This window comes from Cynocephalus volans, chromosome 1 (assembly GCF_027409185.1).
Source record: "Cynocephalus volans isolate mCynVol1 chromosome 1, mCynVol1.pri, whole genome shotgun sequence".
In the NCBI taxonomy this organism is placed as follows: domain Eukaryota; kingdom Metazoa; phylum Chordata; class Mammalia; order Dermoptera; family Cynocephalidae; genus Cynocephalus; species Cynocephalus volans.
In genome coordinates this window covers 249,610,133-249,635,962 of record NC_084460.1, presented here as the reverse complement: position 1 = coordinate 249,635,962, position 25,830 = coordinate 249,610,133, and the positions used below count along the sequence as shown (strand labels likewise).

The 25,830-nt window shown below is 33.2% G+C and overlaps 1 protein-coding gene across 4 annotated transcripts in view; it reads right to left on the bottom strand.

Moving 5' to 3' along the window:
- DNAJC10 (DnaJ heat shock protein family (Hsp40) member C10) overlaps positions 1–25,830 on the bottom strand; it is a 52,283-nt gene that overhangs the window by 8,596 nt on the left and 17,857 nt on the right. For 2 of the 4 annotated variants that reach the window (XM_063091856.1, XM_063091862.1), the window contains exons 9-20: positions 25,348–25,391; positions 21,243–21,380; positions 17,908–17,997; positions 16,984–17,097; positions 15,289–15,403; positions 10,225–10,352; positions 9,798–9,914; positions 5,460–5,561; positions 4,282–4,437; positions 3,171–3,304; positions 2,180–2,233; positions 1,767–1,914 (exon numbers count right to left, since the gene is read on the bottom strand). In XM_063091856.1, coding sequence (XP_062947926.1) covers positions 1,767–1,914; positions 2,180–2,233; positions 3,171–3,304; positions 4,282–4,437; positions 5,460–5,561; positions 9,798–9,914; positions 10,225–10,352; positions 15,289–15,403; positions 16,984–17,097; positions 17,908–17,997; positions 21,243–21,380; positions 25,348–25,391 — 1,340 coding nt within the window. Of the gene's footprint in view, positions 1–879; positions 1,596–1,766; positions 1,915–2,179; positions 2,234–3,170; positions 3,305–4,281; positions 4,438–5,459; positions 5,562–9,797; positions 9,915–10,224; positions 10,353–15,288; positions 15,404–16,983; positions 17,098–17,907; positions 17,998–21,242; positions 21,381–25,347; positions 25,392–25,830 lie in introns of those variants that run through there. The other 2 variants (XM_063091865.1, XM_063091873.1) reach the window with 2 other exon arrangements.

Sequence of the window (25,830 nt, the reverse complement as noted above, 5' to 3'; positions counted from 1 at the left end):
CTTCATTTTTTGTCATTCCCCTTCCTTGTTTATACTCTGATAATACTGGACTAACGATGGAGATCCCTGAACATGACCTACTCTCTCATTTTTCTGTATGCTACCAAATAACTGTCTTCTCTGTTTAGAGTGCTCTCCAGCTCCTTTTCAAGTGCCCAACTCCTGGTCATGTTGTAATTCTCGTCTCAAATACTAACTTTTCTGTGGAGCCTTCCATCTCTTCCTGGCCTGACTCTGGATTTCATTCTAATTTTACTATAGAAATCATCCTGTTGTATTATATTTATTCATTAGTATTTCACCTTTCCACTACATTAAAATTTTCTTAAAGACATGAAATTTCTGTCTTTTCATCTTTGTCGGCCCAGTACCGAGCATAATGCTGTTCACTTGGTGCTTAGGATTTGTTGAATGAATGATCCTTTTCATGCTTAGCAATCTTCTGCTATACTCAAGACATAGTTACATTACAAAGTTTATAACCAAGCTAAGTTTTCAATAATGAGGAATGAAGGAATAAAATATTTTGTTAGAATTATTGGAGAAAAAGAAAGCATATGAAGAAGATTAAAGTAGAAAGATGAATAACCTCTTATTTGAAGGACCAGTCAATAAATAAAATAATCTTTTTACAGTTTATAGGAGCTTTGAAATCCCTCTGCTAAGAAATTCTCGTGGCTTGCTTGGGATGCTAAGCTTTTATTTTAGGCAGGTGGGACTGGTTTTGACTTTCTCATTCTAATGAATGTCTTGTACTGCCAATGGCAAGAGATCCTTGAATTATGTAGGTGAGGAAACTACTAATCTAGATTAGGTCATTAACAGGACTGTTATGACAGAAAGAAACATCAAAAACTCAGACTGCACTGAGTGTATGTATTCAGTTTGATTTTATAAGCATTTACTAAGTTAGGCAGTAGGAATACGAATACAGATAAAACATGGACCTGGCTCTCAAGAAGCTCACAGTCTTATGGAAGAGACAGCTGTGTAAATAATTAACATGCATTGTTTAAGTACACTGATGGAGTATAAGATATCAAAATGACATTGATTAACTAAGAAAAGCAGAGAATGCAGAAGTGCCATCAGAGTTGAGTTTTGTAGCATGAGGAGAACAAAATCCAGACGACCAAAGTAGAGACAGGAGAGCACATACATAAGGATACATGTTCAGAGAACCTGAAATACTTTATGTCTGGAGTGTAAGGGGTGAGGTGGGAGAAAGAAAGAAAGCTCAGATTGGAGACCTGAAGTCAATGGACACATACCAAGAAACTTGGTTAGTGAGCCAGAGAAGGCAATATTTTAGGAAGAGCATCAGGGCAGCACTGAAGAAGGTAGACTAGGTAGTATGAGACTAGTTAAAAGGCAAATATAATAAATCTAGATGAAGGCTCAGACAAAAAGGCTAGCAATAAAGATGGATAAGAGATGACATAGAACAGATAGGATCTAGTGATTGCCTGGAGGGCAGCAGAGTACTGGCGGTAGGGGAAGGAAGTAGGAGACAAGAGCGAAGAGAGATTTCTGGCTCTTACAACTAGGTAGATGATGATGCTGTCCACTGAGATAGAGACGATGTCAGCTAAAAGCTTTCATATAGAAAAGAAATTTGCAAAGATTAGTCATAGAAAAAGAATATAGTTGTTTAAATTCAGAGAAAACTTAAAAAAAAAACCCAAGAATTATATTTACAGTGTTTTATCTAATTATTAAAACAGGCATGTGACCACAACTTATTTAAGTAGATAGATAAGACTTACCCTAGCCAAGAGCTCAAATTCCGGAGCAAAATTTTGGCAAGGTCCACACCAAGGAGCATAGAAATCAACCACCCAATGATTCTTTCCTTGTAAAACTTTTTCATTGAAAGTCTGAGGTGTTAAATCTGTGGACACCTGAGGTAAAAACCTGTGGCAAAGGATCAAAATCATTTTTCATTATACAAAACCAAAGTAAACATCTAAAAATGTAATAATGTTGCAAGACTTTTTCTAAGTTAAAAATTGCTTCAAAGAATGACAGTGTAATAAAACACCCCATCTTGGTACATATCATTTACTAAGTAGTTTAAGATGCTGGAACCTTAAACAATCCACACTAAACTAATGACATAAGAAGAAGGTAAACAGCTTTGAATCTATTTTATACAATGATATGTATTTTAATTACTTACCCTAGACCCCAAATTCTTAGGGAATAAGCATCCCTATTCCAACCATTGTAACTACTGAAAAAAGAAAAAATAGGAGTTGTAAATAGTATTTTCTATTATTCGATATATTCAGAAAACAAATATATTGAAGTAATTAAAAAATGTTTAGTTGATTGACTTCATCTAGCATTTCTCTTCTCAATATACCTAGCTACAAATATTGGTTACATAGCTTCCCAAATAATTTTTCTCTAGTCTTGGTATCGTTTTGTGCTCCAGGCAGACTAGAATGTCTAGCTATATCTGCTGGACATTTCCTGCAGACCTATGGGAACTGCAAAGCTCAAAATGTCTGAGGCTTTAGTTTCTGAACCTTCATTCAAGTTATTACTGTCAGTCAAATTCCCATCCAATTTTAAAGCTACCTCAAAAATGCAGCCTTTCATGATTTTCTCACAGTTGTAACCCTCTCTTCCTTTGAAATCCATGGCTCAATTTTACTACTTTAATAATATTCATCATATTCTACCTTACATCTGAGTTTTCTACCTGAAATACCACGTGGTGGTGTGGAAACAATATAGGCACTGAGACAGACTTACGTTCAAACCCCAGCAACTGTGTGACTTGAGAATGTTATCTAAGGTCTGAGAATCATAGTTTATTTCTGTTATAGTAGGAACGATAATGATTCCTACCTCACAGAGTACATGTGAGGCCTAGTAGAAATAATGTGAGTAAAGTATATATAGTAGAATACCTGAAACCAACTAACTTAATAAATGTTAGCTCTTCCTCTTATCTTCTTTACTAGACTGTAAGCTTCATAAACAGAGGGATTATTCAATTCTTTTTTCATCTTTGGAAGTGCTCCCTAACATGCTATCTTAAACATGGTAGTCTCCCAATAAATATTTGTTGGGTTAACTTTTATTTAGTTAGAGTAACTTAAATGTTAACTGTATAATTAAATGATTATAATACATATCTCCAAATTTTAGAGAATACTTACTGATACTCATAAGCTTTATTTGATTTTTGGGGAAAAAATCTTATCTCAGGGTATCTGTGAACATTTTCTTGGGCACAAAAAGAATGATATTGTTGACAGTCTATACTGCCAACATTGATCAGTCCAGTTAATGTCTATAAAACAAAATAAAAAGATATATCAAACTGATTGGAATCAAATTACCTCTATAATGTTTCACACACGTTTACAATAAAGAAATATGCAGTCACTGTGAAATGATTATATTATTTATCAGTGATTTCCATCAATTAAAAATGAATAAGGGCTATTAATGAATTTGAGATCTAATTTTGGAGATAACAGCTTATTATTATTGCAGATTAAACAATTGACTTCATCCATTTATCATGTGGGAAAAATTATGTATTTCTAAACCTCAAACTATTAGAAACCAAGAACTAATGAAGGTCTCTGCAGTGATATTTCAAGGAATTACTTTTTCCAGTGGAGGCAAGCATTGTAGGTATCCTATTGACTCACATCTGAATTAAAACATTTTATTGAAAAGAAAGCACAAAAATGTATATTCTTAAATGTTAAGATACTAGAAATCACTATGTCTTAAAGGCTTATTTTTTATCTTAGAAATAAATATAAAATATTAATAGAATTTTCTATTCTGGTATCTAAATAATTTGTTTCCAGTCTTTCATGATTTATAACACTGTGCCTATTTATAGGAAACTTTCTAAATACAAGGGTACTTCAAAAAATACAGTAGAATTAAAAGATTACATGAATTTTTCCATGAACTTTTTGAAGACCACTGTGTAAACGTTTTACTGCTCAAGGCTATTTTTTTTCTTAAAGTCCCATAGTATTGTGAAGAACAATATCTTTAGGCTCTAAAAATACAGTATAGAAAAAATTTAAATAGAAAATGAAGAGTGTCTTTGGGATGATGCTGGCAGCAATATGGTCAAAAGTGTACCAGATACTACATGTAATAGGCAGAATCTAAATGATATGATCAGAACTGTTACTAAGTCATAATCTAGTTGTGGGTTCATTCATCTCAGTTTCAAAATAACTCTGGTAAATAAACATTTCTAGTAAATGTTAAGATTTAAAATAAACTATTTTACCGCACCCGGGCCATTCTTTTCCATTCTGGCATTAAAACTTGACATGGATGACACCACGGAGAATAAAAATCAACCATCCAGACTTCATCATATTTTCTTTGTTTAACAAGTTCATTGAAAGTAGTGGGTGTAAGGGATACCACTGAAGGATTCATAAGATCCTAAAAAGAATATAGCTTCTATTATAATAGACATAAAAATGAGTTGTTCATATATTCTTGGCAAATTGTTGGTATATGTCATTTAGAAATTTCCTGTTTTTCAGAAACCAAAAGATGCTTAAGGATATTTAAAGGAAATCAATAGTTAATTATTTTAAAAAATGAAATTGATTCCTAATTTATTTAAGTTTGGATTTTGCCCATCATTTTTATTAAATCAACATGTTTTCCCTTTATATCTATGTATCACTAAAATCATCGTAGGCAGGGAAAAGAGGCAACTTTAAGGTGATGGGTAGATAATACAAGAGTTCCAAGAGCTGCCCAGATGTCTACATAGGCCATGTAGTTCTGTTCTGGAACCAAGAACAAATGATCCTTTAATTACTAATGGAAAGCCTACTATTTTATTTTTCTGACATTCTGACTGGAGATACTGCACAACCTCCCTACAGATCACTTGTTTCAAATGCTTTTTTAACAAAGCTTCACCTCATAACGATCAGGTAATAGTAACAAAGAGGTTAGCTTCACTGGAAAAACAATAAAAAACAAAACATTACTTTGGAGCAGGAGAGCAGATAAGTAGCACAGAATAGGGTGGTCATTAAACGGACAATGATAAGCTAGAATTTTTCATTTCTTTCTTAGGAGGCCCCTGTAACTACTTAAGTCAATCAAGACTATTCGTGAGAAAAAAGGAGATGCTGTTGATGCAGCGTACTTCTATTTTTAAAGAAGACAGGGCAAGTGGGTGACAAGGCTTTATGTGAAAGTATAACTGCATATATGCAATAAATAGTTGTGTCCACTATGTACAAGGCACTATACTAGGTAACAAAACAGAGATATTCTCAGAGTTTATATAGTAAAACATCTGAAAAATTTAAAGAAACCGTTTCTTGTCAGAAAATGTTTTGGCATGAGAAAAATAAATCCCATTATTAAATATGATTAAATATTCATATGAAGTGTACATATAGATAGAAGGATCTCTAGCCACAGGCTGTAATTTGAAATACCTCTATGAACTCCAAGATCTGCTCAGCAGAGTGATGTCCTTCATACTCATGAACATTGGACTGGTTGAATACCACTGTGGTTGGATAAGCCTGAATGTTATACTGTAAAGGAGGAGAATACAAATTAAACAAAAATTTTATATATATTCTACCTATTTTTCAAGTTTATAATCAGCTTGCCTTTAAGTAGCAACAAGATTTTAAAAAGTCATTGCTAAACTGCTGTTGACTAAAAAATTTTAGCCGAGTCAAATTTAGCAAAGGAAATGTATTCATGATTGTACTGATGAATACTTGACCCTTATTTATAGCCACCCCATCAGCCATGAAAACCATAGGCATCAAAACACTGAGAGCACGGGTAATTTCGTGCTTAGTCCCTTTCTACTCTACTGAACCAAGGTGGGAAAAGGCTATACAGAGCAGGCTATATCTCTATCTTGACTCTTTTTTTGAAAACACAATAAAAACTAATTTTTCTATAAGAAGATAATAATCAAGAAAATAAAACAGCAAGAATAAGTAAATGAATAATTAATGTGTACACAACTATATTTTAGGTTAAAGAATTATGAATCATGCCCTAAGAATGTGGTTACTTCTCATTCTTTATTCAAAAAGCCTTTATGGTACAAAAGCTTAATTTCTTCCTCATAATTAACATGTACACCAGCCCAGGAAGCATCTCTCTCTATTTTTATTTTTTTAAATATTACAAAGAGATCCCTGTCTGTGGATTTGCTGTAGCTGAACTTTGCATCCTTGAAGTTGACAAGTACTTATTAGCAAATTAGAATCTTTGACTAGGGTTGAGAAATAAAAAAAAAAAAAAAAAAAAAAAGAAACATCCAAGTTTTGAAAAATATCTGCAAATTCAAATAATTCATGAGATTAACAAAATAATTACAGCTAAAATTTAACAAGTGCTTATTATGTGTTGAGCCCTATTTTAGTATTTAACATGTAGTTTCTCATTTATTCCTCAGAACAATTCTACTCAGCAGCTAAAATTAAAAAGCCAGGCTATATAGGAGGAAACTGAGATATTGAGAGGCTAAGTGACTTGGTAAGGTCAACCAATTGGTGAGTAGTGACTAATGAATCCTGTTCTCTATTCCAGGTGAATCTAGGATACCATATTTTTAAACCCTTACACTTTATACTCACATGATATTTAATGAGACAAAAATTAGAAAAACTAAGGGAATTCAAATTAAGATTATTATCAAATTAACTTATCTTTGTTGGAGCTTATTTTCAAAGTCACATTCTTACACAAGACATTCAAAACCAAACTTTATTTCCTTTATTTTTTAAAACTTAATGAAACTTCAAACATATTTGTAAGAAGAGAGAATAATCTAACAAATACCTGCGTATCCCTCCCCTATATTTAACAAAGATTAACTTTGGGCATACTGGCAAATTGCTGACATACTCTTCCTTGATCCTATTTCTTTCCTTCCCTCACACTAGGGTCAACCAATATTCTGAAATTAGTGCATATCCAATCCATTGATGTTTTTATATTTTTGCTACATGTGTATGTATCCCTGAGCAATATATTGTTTTGAGCATTTAAAACCTTTCCCTAACATTATCACACTGTTTGCTATTTTGCAATCTGCTTTTTTCATTTTACATTGTATATTTTTGAGATGTACCCATGCTGATACAGGCATTATCTACTTTTAAATATTCTACGGTATTCCATTGTGTGAATGAATAACTTATTTATCTATATTCTTGCTATTTATTGTAAAAATCTTTTAAGTTTGATGGGTGGGGAAGGTATCTGACTTTTGCTGTAATTTGCCTTTTCTTGATGACAAGTGAAGTCTAACATTTTTTTTTTTTTTTTGTCTTTTTCGTGACCAGCACTCAGCCAGTGAGTGCACCGGCCATTCCTATATAGGATCCGAACCCGCGGCGCGAGTGTCGCCGTGCTCCCAGCTCCGCACTCTCCCTTGCGCCACGGGCTCGGCCCCTAACATTTTTTACACTTACCGGATTTCCTGCTGTACAAAACGTCTTTAACCTTTCTCATTTTTTTCTATTGAGTTTGAAAAAGTCTGTTTTAACATTATAGTGCCTCTTTGGCACTAGATTCAACATTTAATGTAGCAAATTCATTAATTTTTATCCTTATGTTATTTTTGTACTTTTGTACAAAGCAAAAAGTTATTCCCAACACAGTTGTCATAAAGATTTCCCCTTACATTTACTTCTATTATGTTTTAGAAACATATTGCCTTTTTTTCATTCCCCTTCCTTTCCCCATTTCTTTTTTCCCTTCCTCTTTCTCTCTTTTAAACATTTTAGTTTTATGAGTTATTGAAAACATTCATATAAGTAGAGAGCAATAAACTATCATATACTCATGTAGCTATAACAGTCACCCCCTCATGGATACTCTTACTTCACTCATCTACACCCTGCTTCTATTCTACTCCTACTCCAAGATTATTTTAAAGGAAATTCCAGATGATCTGTCATTTCATCCATAAATATTTCAGTATATTTAAAATGTAAGGAGACTTTCTCTCCAAAATAACCACAATATTCTGTCAGTGTTCAAATCTCCCTAATTACATCTCTCCTTTTTTGCAGTTGGTATGTTTTCACTGCATCCAAACAAGGCCTAAACACTGTATTTGACTGAAAGGATCTTTAAGTCTCTTCAGTATCTCCTCCCCATCCCCTTCAATGTATTTGTCAAATAAACTGGGTGTTTGTCCTGTAAAGCTCTCCACGTACTGGGATCTGCAGATTGCAAGCCCACCGAATCACTTAATATGCTCCTTGGTCATTGGATTTCCTACACAATAACAGATCTGGAGGCTTGATCTACTTTAGAATTGATTTTTGTGGCCAAGAATATTTTATAGGTGGTATTATATATGAGGGTACTTCAAAAAGTTTAGGAAAGATTTGTATTTCTTTTAATTCTGTTTTTCCACAAACTTTATGAAGTATCCTCATATTTTCACTATGAGGTATATAATTTCTAGTTCTTCCTGGGACTGAGGAATGAATATTTATTTACCTAAGAAAATATTTTCATGTAAAGAAAGATTTCAAAAAGCTCATTCATTGTCTTAATATCCTTCTATTAAATATACTTAGAAGACAAGTATGGTAAGAGCCACAAAATAAAAATTATAGATTGTTGAAAGATAATATTAAGTTAAAGAAATAAAGATTTTAAATAATTGGAAAACCATGTAAGCATTTTATCAGGTCAACTAAATATCTGCCTGAATTTGATAAATAAGACCTTATTCTACATTCAACCACATATATTATCCATTCATGATTTAATTCAATCATAATTTGATGTCATTTTGATAAAATTACTTGTTTAAATAACCTCTTACTAATGGCCAATAGATAACATGAAAAAATGCTCAGTGTCACTAGTCATCAGGGAAATGCAAATTAAAACTACACTGAGATACCACCTCACCCCAGTTAGACTGGCTGTAATAAAAAAGATGGTGAATAAAAAATGCTGGTGAGGATGCAGAGAAGGGAATGCTCTTACACTGTTGGTGGGACTGTAAATTAGTACAACCACTATGGAAAACAGTATGAAGGTTTCTCAAACAACTACAGATAGATCTTTCATATGATCCTGCAATCCCACTTCTGGGTATATACCTGGAAGAATGGAAATCATCATGTTGAAAGGATACCTGCACTCCGATGTTCACTGCAGCTCTGTTTACAATAGCCAAGACATGGAACCAACCTAAATGTCCATTGATGGATGATTGGATGAGGAAAATGTGGTAAATATACACGATGGAATACTACTCTGCCATAAGAAAGAACGAAATACTCCCACTTGCAACAATATGGATGAGCTTGGAGAAACTTATGTTGAGTGAAATAAGCAAAGCACAGAAGGATAAATACTGCACGTGCTAAATCATACGTGGGAGCTAAGAGAGAAAGAAGGTTGGAAAGTAAGTCTACAGTGGTGTGCTGGACGTGCAGAGGGAGGGAACATTTTTTGGGCTACGGAGTGGAATGTGTGGGAGAGGGGGAGGGAATTTGGGGCTAATTGGGTGGGGGACATGAGGTATAAATGCTATTTGTGGTAATGAGCATGCTGCCAGAATGAATCTGGCCCTCACATCTTGGGCCTGAGGGGTAACAATCAGCTTTGTATCTCAGGAATATTCATAACCAATAAAATAAACAACTTGTTACTACTCTAAATGGAAGATATACATTTGAAAAGTTATTTTATTATTTTAATATCAAATTTGGCTGTCAAAAGGTCTCTATTTACAAAAACAATGATTAGAATATATTTTTTAAACTTTGCCTTACCATGTTACAGAGTCCCTCATGAACTGTACAATCTAGAGTACCAAATTTAAGCTGGCCATAAAGAAGATTTGAGGCTCTTCGTAACTCTGGCAGTAAAGCTCGACATGGTGGACACCACTAAGAAAAAAAAAATCAGAAGCACTGAGACAAATGAAATCATGAGACAAAAGAAATCAAAAAACCTGTCATTTTTGCAACCAGCAATATGCTAAGTAAGACAAACTACACTTAGTGTCATGTCTTCTGGGTACGTACTTAATCCTTAGAAGGGTTAACATTAGTGTTCACTTAGAAATGATATGTGATAGTGGACAGAACTGAGTGACACATTTCTACTACAACGGTCTGAGGTTATCTAGAAAACGTCTTTTTGCCATGTCATGAAAAGAATGACAATATTGAAATTTGACAGATAAAAATAACTTACAGGAGCAAAAAAATCAACAAGCCATGGTTCTTTGTCACTGGCAGGAAAGTTTTGAGGTCCAAGTGTGGTGACGTGAGAATTAACACTTTCTTTGGCAAAGGCAAGTATATCATATAGAATCTTCTTTCCTTTGAAATTGAATAAGAGAAAAATTAAAATCCACTTTCTACCTTTTATATCCATATAAACATTTCAAAGTTTTTACACTCAAAATATTAAAGAAATGAAGATGAACTTATGAACAAACTGATTTTTGTGAGGTTTTGGGGTTCTGAATCACTATACTTGGGTTTGCTCTTCCAGGAATGCTTCTTCCTTGCACACACTCCTGTGTCTTGGACTAGTTAAACTCAAGACCTCTTTCAAATGTTTTGTCCTCACAGGTAGAATAGTAAGTTCTTTTTAGTGTTCTTTAAATTCTTTAGGCTTATTTCAGCTATCACTATGGCCTGTATCTGTTTCTTTAATCCAGACCTCTCTTATGAATTCAACTCTCCAGTGGAAAAAGGTATTTGGACATCACATAAACATTTCAAACACAATATATCCAAATTGAAGCTGAGTTATTTTCCCCCAAATTTGCTCTTTTTCTCAACTTCTATATCTTGGCAATGGCAAAATCATCCACTAGGTGCCTGAATAAAATTGCCCAGAGTTATCTTTGCCTTCTTTCTCTGCCCTTGTATCATAACTCTATCCATTCTCTTACTGTCTCCAGACCCATTGCTACTGCCTGAATTCAATGTGGCTTACTGTGATAACCTAGCTGGTATTTCTGTCCCCAGCCTTCCTTAACTAATTTCTACATTGCTACCATAGTCAAATTACAAAAACATTAATCCGGTCATTTTGTCCATTTGCTAAATGCCACTCACAATTTGCCACTGCCGAAATAATATACTCCTTGGCTTGGCAAATAACATCTTTCTCAACCACAGCCTAGTTCATTTTCCCAAGTGCCCTCTGACTTATTCACTCAATAGTTAAAATTAAGTGCCTATTATGTGTCAGACCCTGTAGGACACGCAAACATAAAAAAAGATAGTTCCTTTCCTTAAGAAGCTCATAGCCCAGCAGAAGAGAGGGAGATTTTGTCACAAATATTTAATTATAAGAGGGATAAATGACACCACATTCTTTTTTTTCTTACTCTTTAGCTGCTACCTCTTAAATGACTTCACAAATTTCTCTATCTCTGACAATCCCTTAAAGGTGATCTTTATCACTCTGATTTTGAGTCTCCACTTTTCTCTCTACTCATTCTTAGACAATCTCTATCTCATCCTCACCCAAGGCTTCAATTACCATCAATATGATGATTATTTAAATCATGTTAAGTGAAGCAAGCCAGGCACAGAAAGACAAATACCCCATGACCTCACTCATAATGTGGAATCTTTAAAAAAAAAAAAAAAAAAAAAAAAAGTTCTCATAGAAGTAGAGAGTATCAAAGCCTGGGGAAGGAGTGTGGGGGTGGGGGGAAGAATTTGGTTAAAGGGTATAAAGTTACAGATAAATAGGAAAAATAAGTTCTGGTGATCTAGGGTAACTACAGCTAATAATATTGTACTGTATACTTCTGAATAGCTAGAAAAGATCTTGAACGTAATCACCACAAAGAAATGAAAAATGTTTAGGTGATGGATATGCTATCTACCCTGAGTGGATCACTGTGAAATACATACATGTATTGAAACAACACACTGTACCCCATAAATATGTACAACTAAAAATCTACATTTTCAGCCTAATTCCTCTCCTGAAGCCTAGGCATATACTCCACATCAATTCCTCGCCCAGTGTCCTCTTCCTCATTAAATGGTATAATGACTCAATTGCTGGTTCACCAAGTCAGAAACATAGGTATTACCCTTGACTTTTCCCTTTCTTGTTCCCACCTCCCCAATCTCCACAATCTCCACAATCACCAGGTTATACTAATTTTGTATTCTTGGTATTTAAAAAATCTGTCTAATTCTCTTCATCCATTTTACCATGATTTCGTGAAGGCAGCCTTCTTCTCTCATATAAATGACTGCATCAGGCTTCTGCCTGTTCTCCCTTCAATCTTGCTTCCATCCATTCTAGGCAGCCAGTCACCTTTCTAAAATGTAAAACTAGTTAAATCATATCTCTGCTTAAATCCATGAATGTCTGCTCTGCCCTCGGGATAAAGTCCAAGTTCCTTTACCTGACAGATTAGACACGTAATTTGGACCCCTGTTGCCCTCTCCAGCCTCAAGTCTCATTCCTTTCTCAACATTCAACATCCCAGCTATCCTGCAGTCTTGCTTGTCTAAGATCAAGGAGGCTCTCTCTTACCTCAGAGTCCATGAATCTATGTGCTGGTTCCTGTGCTCGGAATGTATTTGCCCCCTCTTCATTTAGGTAGCCATCATTTATACTTCAGATCTCAACACAGATTGCTTTCTCCTGCGCTTTCTCTAACCCGGAAAAATTGTTCCTACTAAATTTCTTCCTAAGTGCAACCCATGCTCACCCCCTGTGGTAGCCAGTTTCCAAGATAGCCTCCAATTACCCCTACCTCATGTACTTATACCATTGAGATGTTCCATGGTTGGTGTATGCGACCAACAGAATATGGGGATATGATGATTTGTCTTGTTTGAGATCAGGTTATAAAAGACATTGTTGCTTCTGTCTTGGTCTTTCTCTCTCTTCTTTGATTACTCATTCTGGGAGAAGCCAGCTGTCATAAGCTCTACAGAAAGGCTCATGTGATGATATGCCCACGTGATGAGGCCTCTGCCAATATCCAGCGAGGAAGTTAGGCCTCCTGCCATATGAAGTCTCTGACTATCCCATGAGTCAGCTTGGACCCAGATCCTATAGCTGCAGTCTAGCCTTCAGATAACCACAGCCATTGCCTACTTTGATTGCAACCTCATGAGAAAAGCTGGGTCCAGAACCACCAAAAGATAAGCTGTTCTCAGATTCCTGACCACCAAAAACTGTGTGAATTAACAAATGTTTGTTTTTACAAGCTGATTTTTGGGGTAATTTACTACTCAACAATAGATACCTAACACTTCCCACTTATGATATTTTAAAAATTTACCCATTTACTTGTCTATTTTCCCTACTAGTCCATAATTTTCTTTCAGGTGGAGATTAAGTATAGTTTACATTTTTTTCTATTCCAAAGTGCTATACCTAGTACATGTATATGCTCAATATCTATTTAAATCCAAAGAAACAATACAGGTTATATTAAAAAGTTTGTAAGAGCACATAAAAGGAAGTGCTCGGAGATTCAGAGTATATTCTCCAGTGGAGAAACTGCTTTAAGTTAAGTTTTGAAGAGTAATTTGAAGTTTGCTAAATATATTGAGGAGCAGGAAGGAATGATTACAATTAAGAATGAAAAATCATGTATGAAGGCACAGAACAGTGAAAGAACATGAAACATTCTCAAGGATCCAAAAGCAACTAAGATTATTTGAAGGTGCGGAGATGGGAGATGAAGCTGGAAAAACTGGCAGAGGCAGACAATGAATGTATCCCATTAACTTAACAACTATTTAACAATTCCCTACTATGTGCCAGGCACCATTCTAGGTGGAGATAGAGCAGTGAGCAAAACAAAGTCATTGTTCCTATGCTATGAAATATTAAGTTTATTCTAAATGAAATCAGGACAGTCAAGGCAGAAAAGTGCCATGAGAATGAGTAATAATGCTGCAAACAAAACAAGGAATCAAGCGTAAAGAGGAAAGGCTAAGAGATGGACAATCCCATAGGAGGAGGAGATTTTAATAAATGAGGGAGATGAAGAACTTGAAACAAGGGAGTAAGTATGGAAAAGTGGAGACCTAAGGAATATTTCAGGGGTAAAAAAACAAGATAACTACATTATTAAAACTTAGTTATTTCTGGTCCTTTTAGGGTGTGACACAGTAGCTGCTATAAGCCTAGGTTCTGGAGTCAGACACATTTGGATTCAAAATCTACCTTGACCAGTTTCCAGTTGTTTATAATGGGGCAAATTACTTAAACTTTCTGAGTCTTAGTTTTCTCCTTTACTGGGCTGTTGTGAAGATAAAAATAAATCATGGATGCAAGTCCTTTAGCAAAACATCTGACTATAGAAAGTGCTGAATAAGCAGCAGTTACTGTTAGTGTTACCTTGCCAAGTCTTTGCTCATGCAGTTCCTTCAGCCTAGAGGACCTCACTTCTTTTTTGCCCTGTATGTGCTTTGGGAAATTGAGCATTTTATGGTCAATTCAGATGTCACCTGCTGTAAGTAAGTCTCTTTATTTGATCTTGTTGTAATTCATACATAATGGACATTAAAATATTTTTCACATTTTCTTATATATCTCTCTCCTCCCATACCTACTTGACTACATTTTTAACTTTTTGAGAGAAAGTTCATGTCTTATATCATTTCCACTTACTACTCAGCAATAGATAACTAACACTCCCCAACACCTAAAGCAGTGCTTATCACCTAACAGGCATTTTATCAGTGTTATTCACTTAGCTGTATTATAGTTGGTAGTTTGTGCATCTCTTTTGCTATATTTGACCTCTTTCAGGACAAAGACTGACATATCCCAAACTCTAGCAATTGGGACTGTACTTCCATGAATGCAGAGCTAAAGTTCCAAATAAGCCAAAATGTTGAAATGTAATTATTATAAATGCAAGAGAAACAATGAAGCAGCTAATGAAGAAATCTGGTAGTCTAGTGGAGGAAAAATCCAAAAGAATGCTCTGGAAATTGCCTATAGTGGCTGAGATGCTCCATGTGGCATGCTGGAATGTAAACTGCAGGGGTTGCTTGCTTTTGCCAACAAGCAGGACTTAAATTTCTCACTAGCCTGATGTATCATCAGAAACGCTGATCAAAATATTAAGAGAAAGACATTTATTTTTAAAAGAAGAATAAAAAGAATAAAATGACTATAATTCAAAATCTTTCCTCATATTTACTAATAAATAAGAGCAAAGCTATTTACAATAAGCATGTTAATATAAACAAGGTAAAAAGTATAATTAGAAAATTTCTATTTGAAAATGAAAATTATTTCCATTCTTACCATGATGAATTTCATATTCTTTGGTTCCCTGTCCTTTAAATACTGCTAGACATGGCTGGAAAACATAGAGATTACTACAGATGTCTGGGGCAGAGGAACAGTCAAACCTGCCAACCTAAAGTAGAAAGAGAAGGTTGAAGCTGATAAAACTATAAGATCTTACCCATTCTATTTTAAAATATTCACAACGATAATCCAAAAACGACATTGCCCTAATGACAGTTTCTGAACAGAAGTTATTGGATTCTGAAAATAAGAGATAGAAATAATTCATTTACATTTAATACTAAAACTCAATTTAGCTAATAAATGCTTCCTAGAGAATTTAAATACCTGAGAGAAAATTTCCAAGAAAATATGAAGTTATTTAGAAACCTACTCTTCTAAAAATGTAGGGGATATTTATATAATCTAGGGGTACAGGAGAGATAACTTTCTAAGACATCAGAAGCAGAAATAATGAAGAAAAAAGTTGATTTTTTTAATAGAGAGCAAAAGAAAACAGCACAAATGAATCAGGCAAATGATAAATCAAGAAAAAAATTTTGCAGCATTTAAGATAGAGGATCCATTGAGAAATTATCAAGACAGACAAACGTCCCATTAGGAAAAAAGAAAACGGGCCAGGGATAAAAAGAGGAAATAAACTAGAGAAGAATTATGATGTGTTAATAATCATAAAAAAGTCTTTTTTCCCCAACCACTAGAAAGCAAACAAATGAAAGCACATATTGTTAACATTTCACTTTTGGCCTATCGGAATAGTGGAGATTATAAAGAACGATAGTACCAATACTGGCATAAGTATGAAGAGACGGCCACTCACACGCTGACATAAACTTTCTGGAGGACTCTAGTAAAAATGACAAAATCATTTAAGAAAATATTCTCGTATAATCTTGAGTCAAAAATTCCTCAAACTAAGGAAATGACAGGTCCTGCATTGTTTGACAAAAAATAATGGAAATGACTTAGCAGTCAGTAAGCGAGGATTTGTTAAACAAATAGGTGTAACCATATAGTAAGATGCTATTTAGGCTTTAGGGAATGATGAGTATATATATGTATAGATATGTAGATTTTCTCTCTCTCTTGCTATATATATATTTTTTACCAGGCCTATGAAAAAGTTCGATATTATTGAATGGAAAAGCTTACAAAACAGTATATAGTGAATCTATTTTGATTAAAAAGTATACATACAAATTTTCATGTGTATGTCTACTACAATGGTCATTATAATATGTATATATGTGCACACATATATATGTGTCACATACACAGGCACTCACAAAATGTTTAAAAGTCTATATAGTAATTCTAAGTAGGGTTACCAACAATACTGAGTATGAGTGATTTTTTAGACAATTTATTTTTGTGCTTATATATCCTAATTTTTAAGCAATGAGAAAGAATTACTTAAAGAAATAACGAGAAAAGGGAAAGATAATCATCTGTAGTATCTATTCCAGAAAAACTGTACAATAAAGATTTACCAAATGCTAAAAGAAATTAAAATTAACTGCTTTCAGATTTCATTTCAATTTTTAATAGAAGAAAAAAGAAAACACAGTCCAAGACCAAAAGCACTTAAGGGCTTAACCTGGAATTTCAAATAAACATTTTAATGTTATTTAAATTTAATTATATGTTAACAAGAAACATAGAAGGCTAGACAGAATACATTTTTCTTACTTGAATATGGTCATTTTTAAGTAGAGTTTTTAGTTTTTTCAACTCAGGATCATTTGAATTTTCATTTTTTCCAAAATGAAAAAATAATAGCCACCGATGATGAGCCAAACGATCCTTAAAAATGATAAAGAAAAAGAAATGAAGTTCATTTTAGCTATCTTACCCATTATTTTAAAATACCGTCTAAAATTCCAACCCATTCACTTTCTTACTTTATAGTTTACGTGGAATAATGCTATGTAAACCAATTACATAATATTACGGGAAGGTAAGTCACTAAATTATAAAATCTTAAAGTAGATGACTATGCCAAGAAAAAATACAGTTTTAACAACATATAGCTAAAAAGTTGGGGGGTGGGGAAGTCAGGAAGTCAGCTTTTTCGGATTAATATATTTTTTGTTTTTGGTGGCTCGCTGGTACGGGGATCTGAACCTGTAACCTTGGTGTTACAAGGCTGAGCGCTAACTAACTGAGCTGACTGGCCAGCTTCAGCTTTTTCAGATTTAACAAAAGATTTAGTAGAAATATGGACAAAGCTCTGTGATTTATATACATAAAAAATACTTGATTCTACCACAAACTGAATATTCCTAAGCACTCTATTCAAAACTGAATGCTTTTTAATTCTCAGTGTTCCAAATCAGATACAAAGTTGCTTTATGATCAAAACCTTGCCTTTTCTGACACTGCTTTTGAAGCCCATCTTCAAGGTCTTCTAGAACTACAGATCCACCCTGAATTAGCAACACCAGAACTCCAACAATTAGAATTTAACCTAGAATTGACAAATATATAATCCTTTGAAATTGCTACTTTCAATTCTCTCTAGTAATACATAAAATGAATCCTGATTTTAAAATGTTAATATGTGAAATGTTACCAACATTTATTGCCATTTATTATCATTAATAAAAACATTACCTCTAGTGTGTTTGCCGAAAGTAGTTCAAAATCTGGAAGATAACGTATTATTTCCAAATATATTTCTTTAGCATCCAATGAATTAAGAAACTAGAATAAGAAAATATTGTAATCTTTTTGAATAAACATTCATTTATTATATTTACTGTCTTTTTTTTTGTTTCCAACATAAAACTTTTAAGAAAACAATTATAGAAGTTAAGTAGTTTTTCAAACTATTCAAAATGTTTTCTTTTTCCAGAAACAAAAGGCATATCATATTTTGGCAATTATGAAAAATATTATATAACTGGACTGTTTCTTAAAAGTAGTGATATAAAAGAAATTCCATTATTTGATGTTTCATTAACTGGAATTTTCTATTAACTGTGCGGTATATTTTACGGTAATCTTCACCATAACCTGGAATGACCTCTAAATCATCAGAAAAAAACTATATTATGTTTAGTTTAATTTTAATGCTATGTTTTACAGAATGTCAATACTTTACATATTCTTTAAGAATTTTTGTAACACTAGAATATTTGATCATCTAAGATACTTCATACACCAACCAGTAATTAATAGTAATTAAGGTAAGAACAATTCATAACTAGAAAATTGGAATGGACCTTATTGCTCACTATAGAGGTTTTCAGAAATGATAATAATGTCTGAAAACCAAACCACTTAGGAGTTTTTGGAGTAAAATATACTGACAAAGATCTAATCTTACACGTTTTAAATCCAGGCCTCTTAATTAAAACACAAACAAAAAAACTAAAAAAGCCACACCTCCCTTCTAACAAATCTCCTTTATTTCTGTCCATATTTTACCTTCAGCATATTTTTTTTTCATAGAACTCTCCCTGCTGGTCTAATTCTCAATGAAACAGCAATTACTGTACAGAATGTAACAATGGTTACATCTAGAAAATGCGTGTGAGGGCTGACAAAACAGAGTTTAATACATATGAGGAGTCTTCAAAAAGTTCACAGAAAGATTCATATTATCTTTTATTTCTATTTTTCTACAAACTTTTTGAAGTATTCTCATATCTTTAATTATGAACTATCTATGTTTAACAATTCAAATATTATTTGAAAGACTTGAAACTCCATTAAAAACCTGTAGGAACTATCACAGAATCCACAGTTTAATAGTGATAGATACGAGAATGAATATATAAACAGAAATAGCAGGTATAACACAAGAATAGAAAATTCAAGTTTGTTTTTTTTCCTAAGTTTCTTAAGACTTGTTTTTATTTTTTAAAATCTATAGCATAAACATTCTTAAAGATTTACATGAAATATTTTCTGCTACCAAAGGGCTTAAAATGCCAAAAACAGAAATCTTTCATGCCTCGGTTCTATAGCTTATTCACTTTAGTCACATTCATTATGAAGAGTTCACTAAAAGTACTCCTCTAACAGCATATATGAGTGTGTGAGTGATTAAGAAACTCATTACAAACCCGATAGAGTAGAATTTGCTAGTTACACCTATAGATGATACTGGCTTGTCTAGACTCTGAATTTCACCTTCCAGACACATTTAGCTGGCATAGTGATTGACATTTTTTAATCTTGAATGCTTTTAGGAAGGACAAGGAGTGTTTAATTCACCACTACTCCCTGTTATTAAATTTCCAGTGTCACTCACTTCTGTTTCCTCTCTAAGACAGCATATGAGCCTGCAAATTTGTGTCATAAAGCCCAAAGATCTCAACTGAAATGAGATTGTAGACCTGAGGGAAAGAGGCTATAATAAGTGTTGCCCAGGGTGTAGGCAATCCTCGTGAACTGAAGGCACAGTGTAAACTAGCACAATTTTTCTGGAGGGTAATCTGGCAATATGGTTTCAATTTAAAATTTCCACACCCATGCCACCCTAAACAGATAACTGAAGTACGCAAAGATGAACATACAAAATTGCTTATTACGACACTGCTTATAATCATGAAAAAGTAGAAATATCTATCGAGAGAGAGGATTAAGTATGTCACATTCATCAGTGGATTACTACTAAAGGATTATTTACTAAAAGGATAACACTCATTTATAAAATATATAATCAAAATGTGTAATTGTATGTGTATATAAATATATAGTAATTGACAAGAAAAAAATTTTCCTGATACACTGAGTAAAAAAACTAGATTACAAAGTAGAATCTACTATATGATCCCATTTACGAAAAATTACATATCCACATCCATCCATCCATTTTACGTGTATGAAAACATTTTAAAGTTAGAGCTATAGATTTTCCTGATGAACTGGTTACAGGGTATGAGAAAAAGAAGAATTAAGAATGAAAATAGGGCATTTGGCCTGAATAATAAAGGAAGGAGTTTTCACCAACTAAGATGGGGAAAAAACTGTAGGTGAATTTATGGGGAAACATCAGGCATTTAAATTTACGACAGGGACTAATATCCACGGGGAGATGTTGAACAGGCAGCAGTACATATATAAGTGTGTGTGTGTAGCATATTTGGAATGGAGGGCACAGGTCTGAGCCACAGATACAGATTGAAGAGTTACTGCACAAAGTCACAATCGCACATATATGTAAGTGCAGATTTGAAAGAATATTTACCAAAATTTGATGGTGGTTGTCTGAGTGATTTGTTTTTAGAAAATTTTACATCTTTCTTTACACAATTCTGTACCATATATAAATTTGTGAAATGAGTATGTGTTATCTTTATTAACATCTAAAAAAGCAGAATTAAAATACAGAGAAGAAAACTAAAGGAAGTTTGTTTTTATCACAGTCCTTTATTTTCTTTTGGGAATTCCTAGGAACCTATCCAATATTCCATTATTTACCTTAGCTCCTTGACAACTAGCTTGAGCCTCAGTTTCCTCATGCATAATCACAGGGAGGTGAACGACATCAGTAAATCTCTAAGCTGAGTTTACATCAGAATCCCACAGGGTGCTTTAATAAAATGAATACATGGGCCCCAGCCTGAACTGTCACTGATCTATATTCTTAACATTAGAAAATATACAATTAAATGGAAAGCAATGAAAACTGATGATATAAGTGTTCTTTCATGTAATTTAAGAATGTATTCCATACCTTTGGGGTTTAAAAGTGTAATGGTTTTAAATATAATGTACACGTAAGTTTAAAAATAATCCTTATAACAGACCATACAAACTAAAGGATGTATTAGACCAAATCTCAGAAATTAAATATTTTCTCTAAATAATGAAATGTTCCACAATCAGACAATATAAACTGATTCAATTCCTGCTCATTGCTTAATAACTGATGTATACTTTTGAATTCGTGTGTGTATACATTTATATGTAAAGAGTTACTTTAAAGCAATTCATACCAAAACACTGCTTTTCTCTTTGTTATTTAAACTGGCTCCAGGAGGAAAATAAGCAGTAGTACTCGTTGTAATGTCCAAACTTTTACAAAGGTTGTCCTGGGTGGCACAGTCCATCCATCCTACATTAACAAGACCATCCTAAAATGGAGAAACAAAAAATAGGCCACATTGTAAATAGAAGAAAAAGTAAAAAGTACTTAGCTAAAAATACAACTATTCTATTATAAAATTAAAACTTATTTTTTTAATGGGACTCAGTAACTTGAGATAATGAATTGTAATTCTCTCCTGATATTAAAAATCTACTTTTTACAATTCTTTTTACCAATCTACAATTTTTTATACAAAGCTGCTGTTCCATAATCTCTTTCAGGTTAAAAGAACCAAACTATTGTATAAGACTTTTCATATGACTGCCCTTTCAAAAATTATCATATAGTTTATCAGATATTTTCTCTGTGTGTCTACAATATGCATTTAAGTTAGTAACTTCCCACTATCCACCTATTGTGGCCAAGCCTGTTAATGAGCTTCAAAATCCTATTTGAAAAGAACATGTCTCAGAATCTCAAGTTACTGAAAAAGTTTTTTGGACTGGACAAGTTGGTAAACAAATAGAGGGCTAACATACATTCAATTGGGATCCCAGAAAAAGAAGAGAGAGAGAATGGGAGAGAAACAATAGTTGAAATAATAGCTGAGTAGTTTCCACGACTGATGAAAGATGTTAACTTACAGATTAAGAAGTCTAATAAATTACAAGCAGAATAAATAAGAAATTCACACCTACACGTATCATAATGAAACTTCAGAAAATTAAAGACAAATATCAAAAGGCACAAACAATTTTTTTTTTTTTTTTGGCAGCTGGCTGGTGGTAGAAAGGATAGATCTTGATCTAGGTGGTGTTACATGGGATTATACATATGTAAAAATTAGTTAAAGACTGCAAACTTAAGATGTATTCACTTTACTGCATGTAAGATAGAACTAAAAACAGAAAACAAAAAGGAGAAAAAACATACAGGATTAAAATATATAACAGCAAAGTTGCAGAGGTAGTAAAAAAAAATTTGTGTTCTAGGGCTCTTGCACTGTTTAGGAAATGGGTAACTCAGGGATGCATGTTGTAACCTCTAGGGCATCCACTAAAAGAAGAGTAAAACAGTAAGTAACTAAAGACCTAGTACAGAGAGGAGATGAAATTAAGAAAACATTTGATTAATCCAAAAGAAGGCAAAAAGGAAAAAAATTTAAAAAGATCATAAAATAGGTGGGCCAAATAGACGAAGACAAAGAATGGCAACTAGATAAAAAACAAACCTAAGTATATGCTTATTCCAGGACAACACTCCTTAAATATAAGGATATGCTGAGTAAAGAATGGAAAAAGAAATACCATGCCAAAATTAACCAGAAGAAAGCTAGAGTAGGTATACTATTATCAAATTAGACTTGAAGGAAAGAGGCTTTATGGGAGGTAAAGAAGGTTAGAGATTCATTAAGTTAGAGATTCAAATCACCAAGAAGATGTAACAATTCTAAATTAGTACACATCTAATAACAAAGCTTCAAAATACATAACAAAAAATAGAACTAAAGAGAAATAAAAATATACACCATAACAGTGTGAGATATTAAGACACTTCTCTCAGTTATTGATAGAACAGGCAATCAATAAAATTATTAAGATCTAGAAGATTTGAATAACATAGTTAAACTTGACCCAGCTAATTATATAGAGGTGCACACCTGTAAACTACAGAATTCAATTCTTCAAATGCACATGAAACATTTATAAAAATTTACCATATATTGGGCCATCTAGTTTTCAAAAAACTAAACATGTTCGCTACCCATGGTTGAATTAAGCTAGCTATCAATAACAAAAAATATACTTTAAAAACTCTCTCTATGTTTAGAAATTAACACAGTACTAAATAATCTGTGACTCAAAGAAAAAAGTGGAAAATTAAATATTTTGAAATAATTGATGAATATTTTCAAAATACAGGATGTAGCTAAAGCTGTACTCAGTAATTTGTAGTCTAAATTCATACATTAGTAAGGAAAGCCTGAAATCAGTGACCTAACTATCCATCTCGATCTCAACAATTACGAAAAAGAACAGCAAATTAACCCTAAGAAAGTAGAAGAAAGGAAATAAAATAGCCAATCAATGAAAAAGAAAATAAGTATACAATAGAAAAGATCAAAAAAGCCAAGAGTGGGGACTTTTAAAAGACTTGTACAGTTTGATTAACCCCCCTTGAGACTGATCAAGAAAAAAAACGGCACAACAAACCACTGTCAGAAAGTAAAAGGGAACATCATTACAGATGCTACAGATATAGAAAAATAGAAGATTATATACAACTTTACAGCAATACATTTAAAAGTTAGTTGAAAAGACAAAGTCATAGAAAAACAGAATTTACCAAATAGATAATCTAAGTAATTTGACAGACATAAATCTGAGTAATTTGATATATATAAAAGGAGATTATAGAAAAATCTTTAACTACGGATTCAAAGAAAATTCCAGCCTCAGACTGATTCCCTAATGAATTCTACCAAAAAAAAAAAAAAGGCATTTGAGAAAGAAATAACACCAATTGAACAGAAATTGTTTCCAAAGAAAAAAAAAAGAGAGAAGCTTTTCCAATACATTTACAAGGCCAGTATATCCTTGATGCTAAAATCACACAAGAATTTTACTGAAAAGGAAAAATTGCCAAAGATTAAAAAAAAAAAATAACTAAAAAGATACTGATGCTCAGCCCTTTCCCTCAAATATTCTAATTTTAACTGATGGTGGGGAGACCTGGTTTTCGCTTTATATCATTTTAAAGTTCTTCAGATGATTCTAATGTATACTATTGAAAAACCACTAGCCTAAGCCTTAGGGTAAAATCAGGGAAGGAAATGAAAAAAACCAAACTAAGTCAGTGATATCACTATCAGATAAAATAGAATTTATTTAAAAAAAAAAATCCGTAATGCACAGAGTGATAATAGCCCCTAAAAGTTATAGTGATTGTGAACATGTTGCTGCCAACAATGTCAAAATATATAAATAAATAACCAACAAATAAAATACAGGGAGAAACAGAAAAATCAACAATTATAATTCGACATTTTCTCAGAAATTGTAGATCAAGCAGTCCAAAAATAGATGCAGATTTGAATAACATGATTAATAAATTTGATCTAACAGATGTAAAAATTATAGCCTAACATATATACAGGATGCTGTGGATTGAATGAACTGTGTCCCCCAAAGTTCATATCTTAGAAGCTTAATTCCCACTGTAACTGTTGAGGGTGGGAAATCCTATTATAGTCATGGAAAGGTGGGGCCTTGAAGAGGTGATTAAATTGATGGTTTAATGGTGGCTGTGGGTGTGTTCTGAGGGCTTTAAAAGCAGAGCATGTGTGAGTCTATCCCTCTTTCTGCTCTACCATTTTCTGCCATGTGAGATCCCTGCACTGCTGTAAGCCACCACCAAAGACAACCCTCATCAAATGTGTTCTCTGGACTTGACTTCCCAACCCCCAAAACCATAAGCAATAAATTTTGTTTTCTTATAAAGCACCCAGTTCCACGTATTTTGTTATAAGCAACAGAAACGGACTAACACAGAGGACATATTTTTGAGCTCACATAGAACTTTCAACAACTTTCACAACTCACCAACTCTCAGGCCGCAAAGGGAGCTTTAATATTTTTAAGGAATCAGTATCAAACAGCCTATATTCCCCAACCATTACGTGATGAGAGCTAAATAACAAAATAATTAATAAAACTAAAAAAAAAAAAAAGCTTGGAAATGACAAATATACTAACATATAACTTCAGTTAAAGAAGAACTCATAATTAAATTACAGAATACTTGGATATAAATCACAATGACAGCACCACTTGTCAAAAATTTATTGAACACAGCTAATTATTTAGAAGAAAACTTATAAGTTGATTTATCAGAAAATAAAATTACAAATAAGTGAGTTAAGTGTTTGAGAAACTGAGAAAAACATTTGGTATCAATTACTAAATGTGTTTCTTTACATGATGATATAGTTTAACAAAATGATTGATGCTTACCAACATGCCACTAAGCCTGAGTCGTGTCTGTGAAGTCAAACAATCTGGGGGGGCAAAAAACTTTATGAGACAAATTTAGCTTTACTAAGCCTACATATTCATTTGCTTTCCCCCAAATTGATTTCCCCCAAATCAATGCTGTTAATTCTAAAGCAATCAATTTGGCTCTACTGGAAAATACTGAAATCTTTATTTACTAGGTAGATACAGAGGACAAAGGCTCATTCTATACATACACACACTCTCTCATTCTTTCATTCTCTCCCCTTAATTTCTCAGGATTTCTAGTTATAGAGAAAATGAGTTATTTTCTCTCAAGCATCTCCTCAAGATCTTACTCTCAAATCTCTCCTATCAACAATCCCCTTTTTCTAAGAGGACTCATGATCTGGGGGAAATAAAATGTAATGGACCAATTTGATAAAGGTATGTAAAGGATCCTCAAAGAACAATAAAATCTTAAAATAGTTTCTTCACTACTTT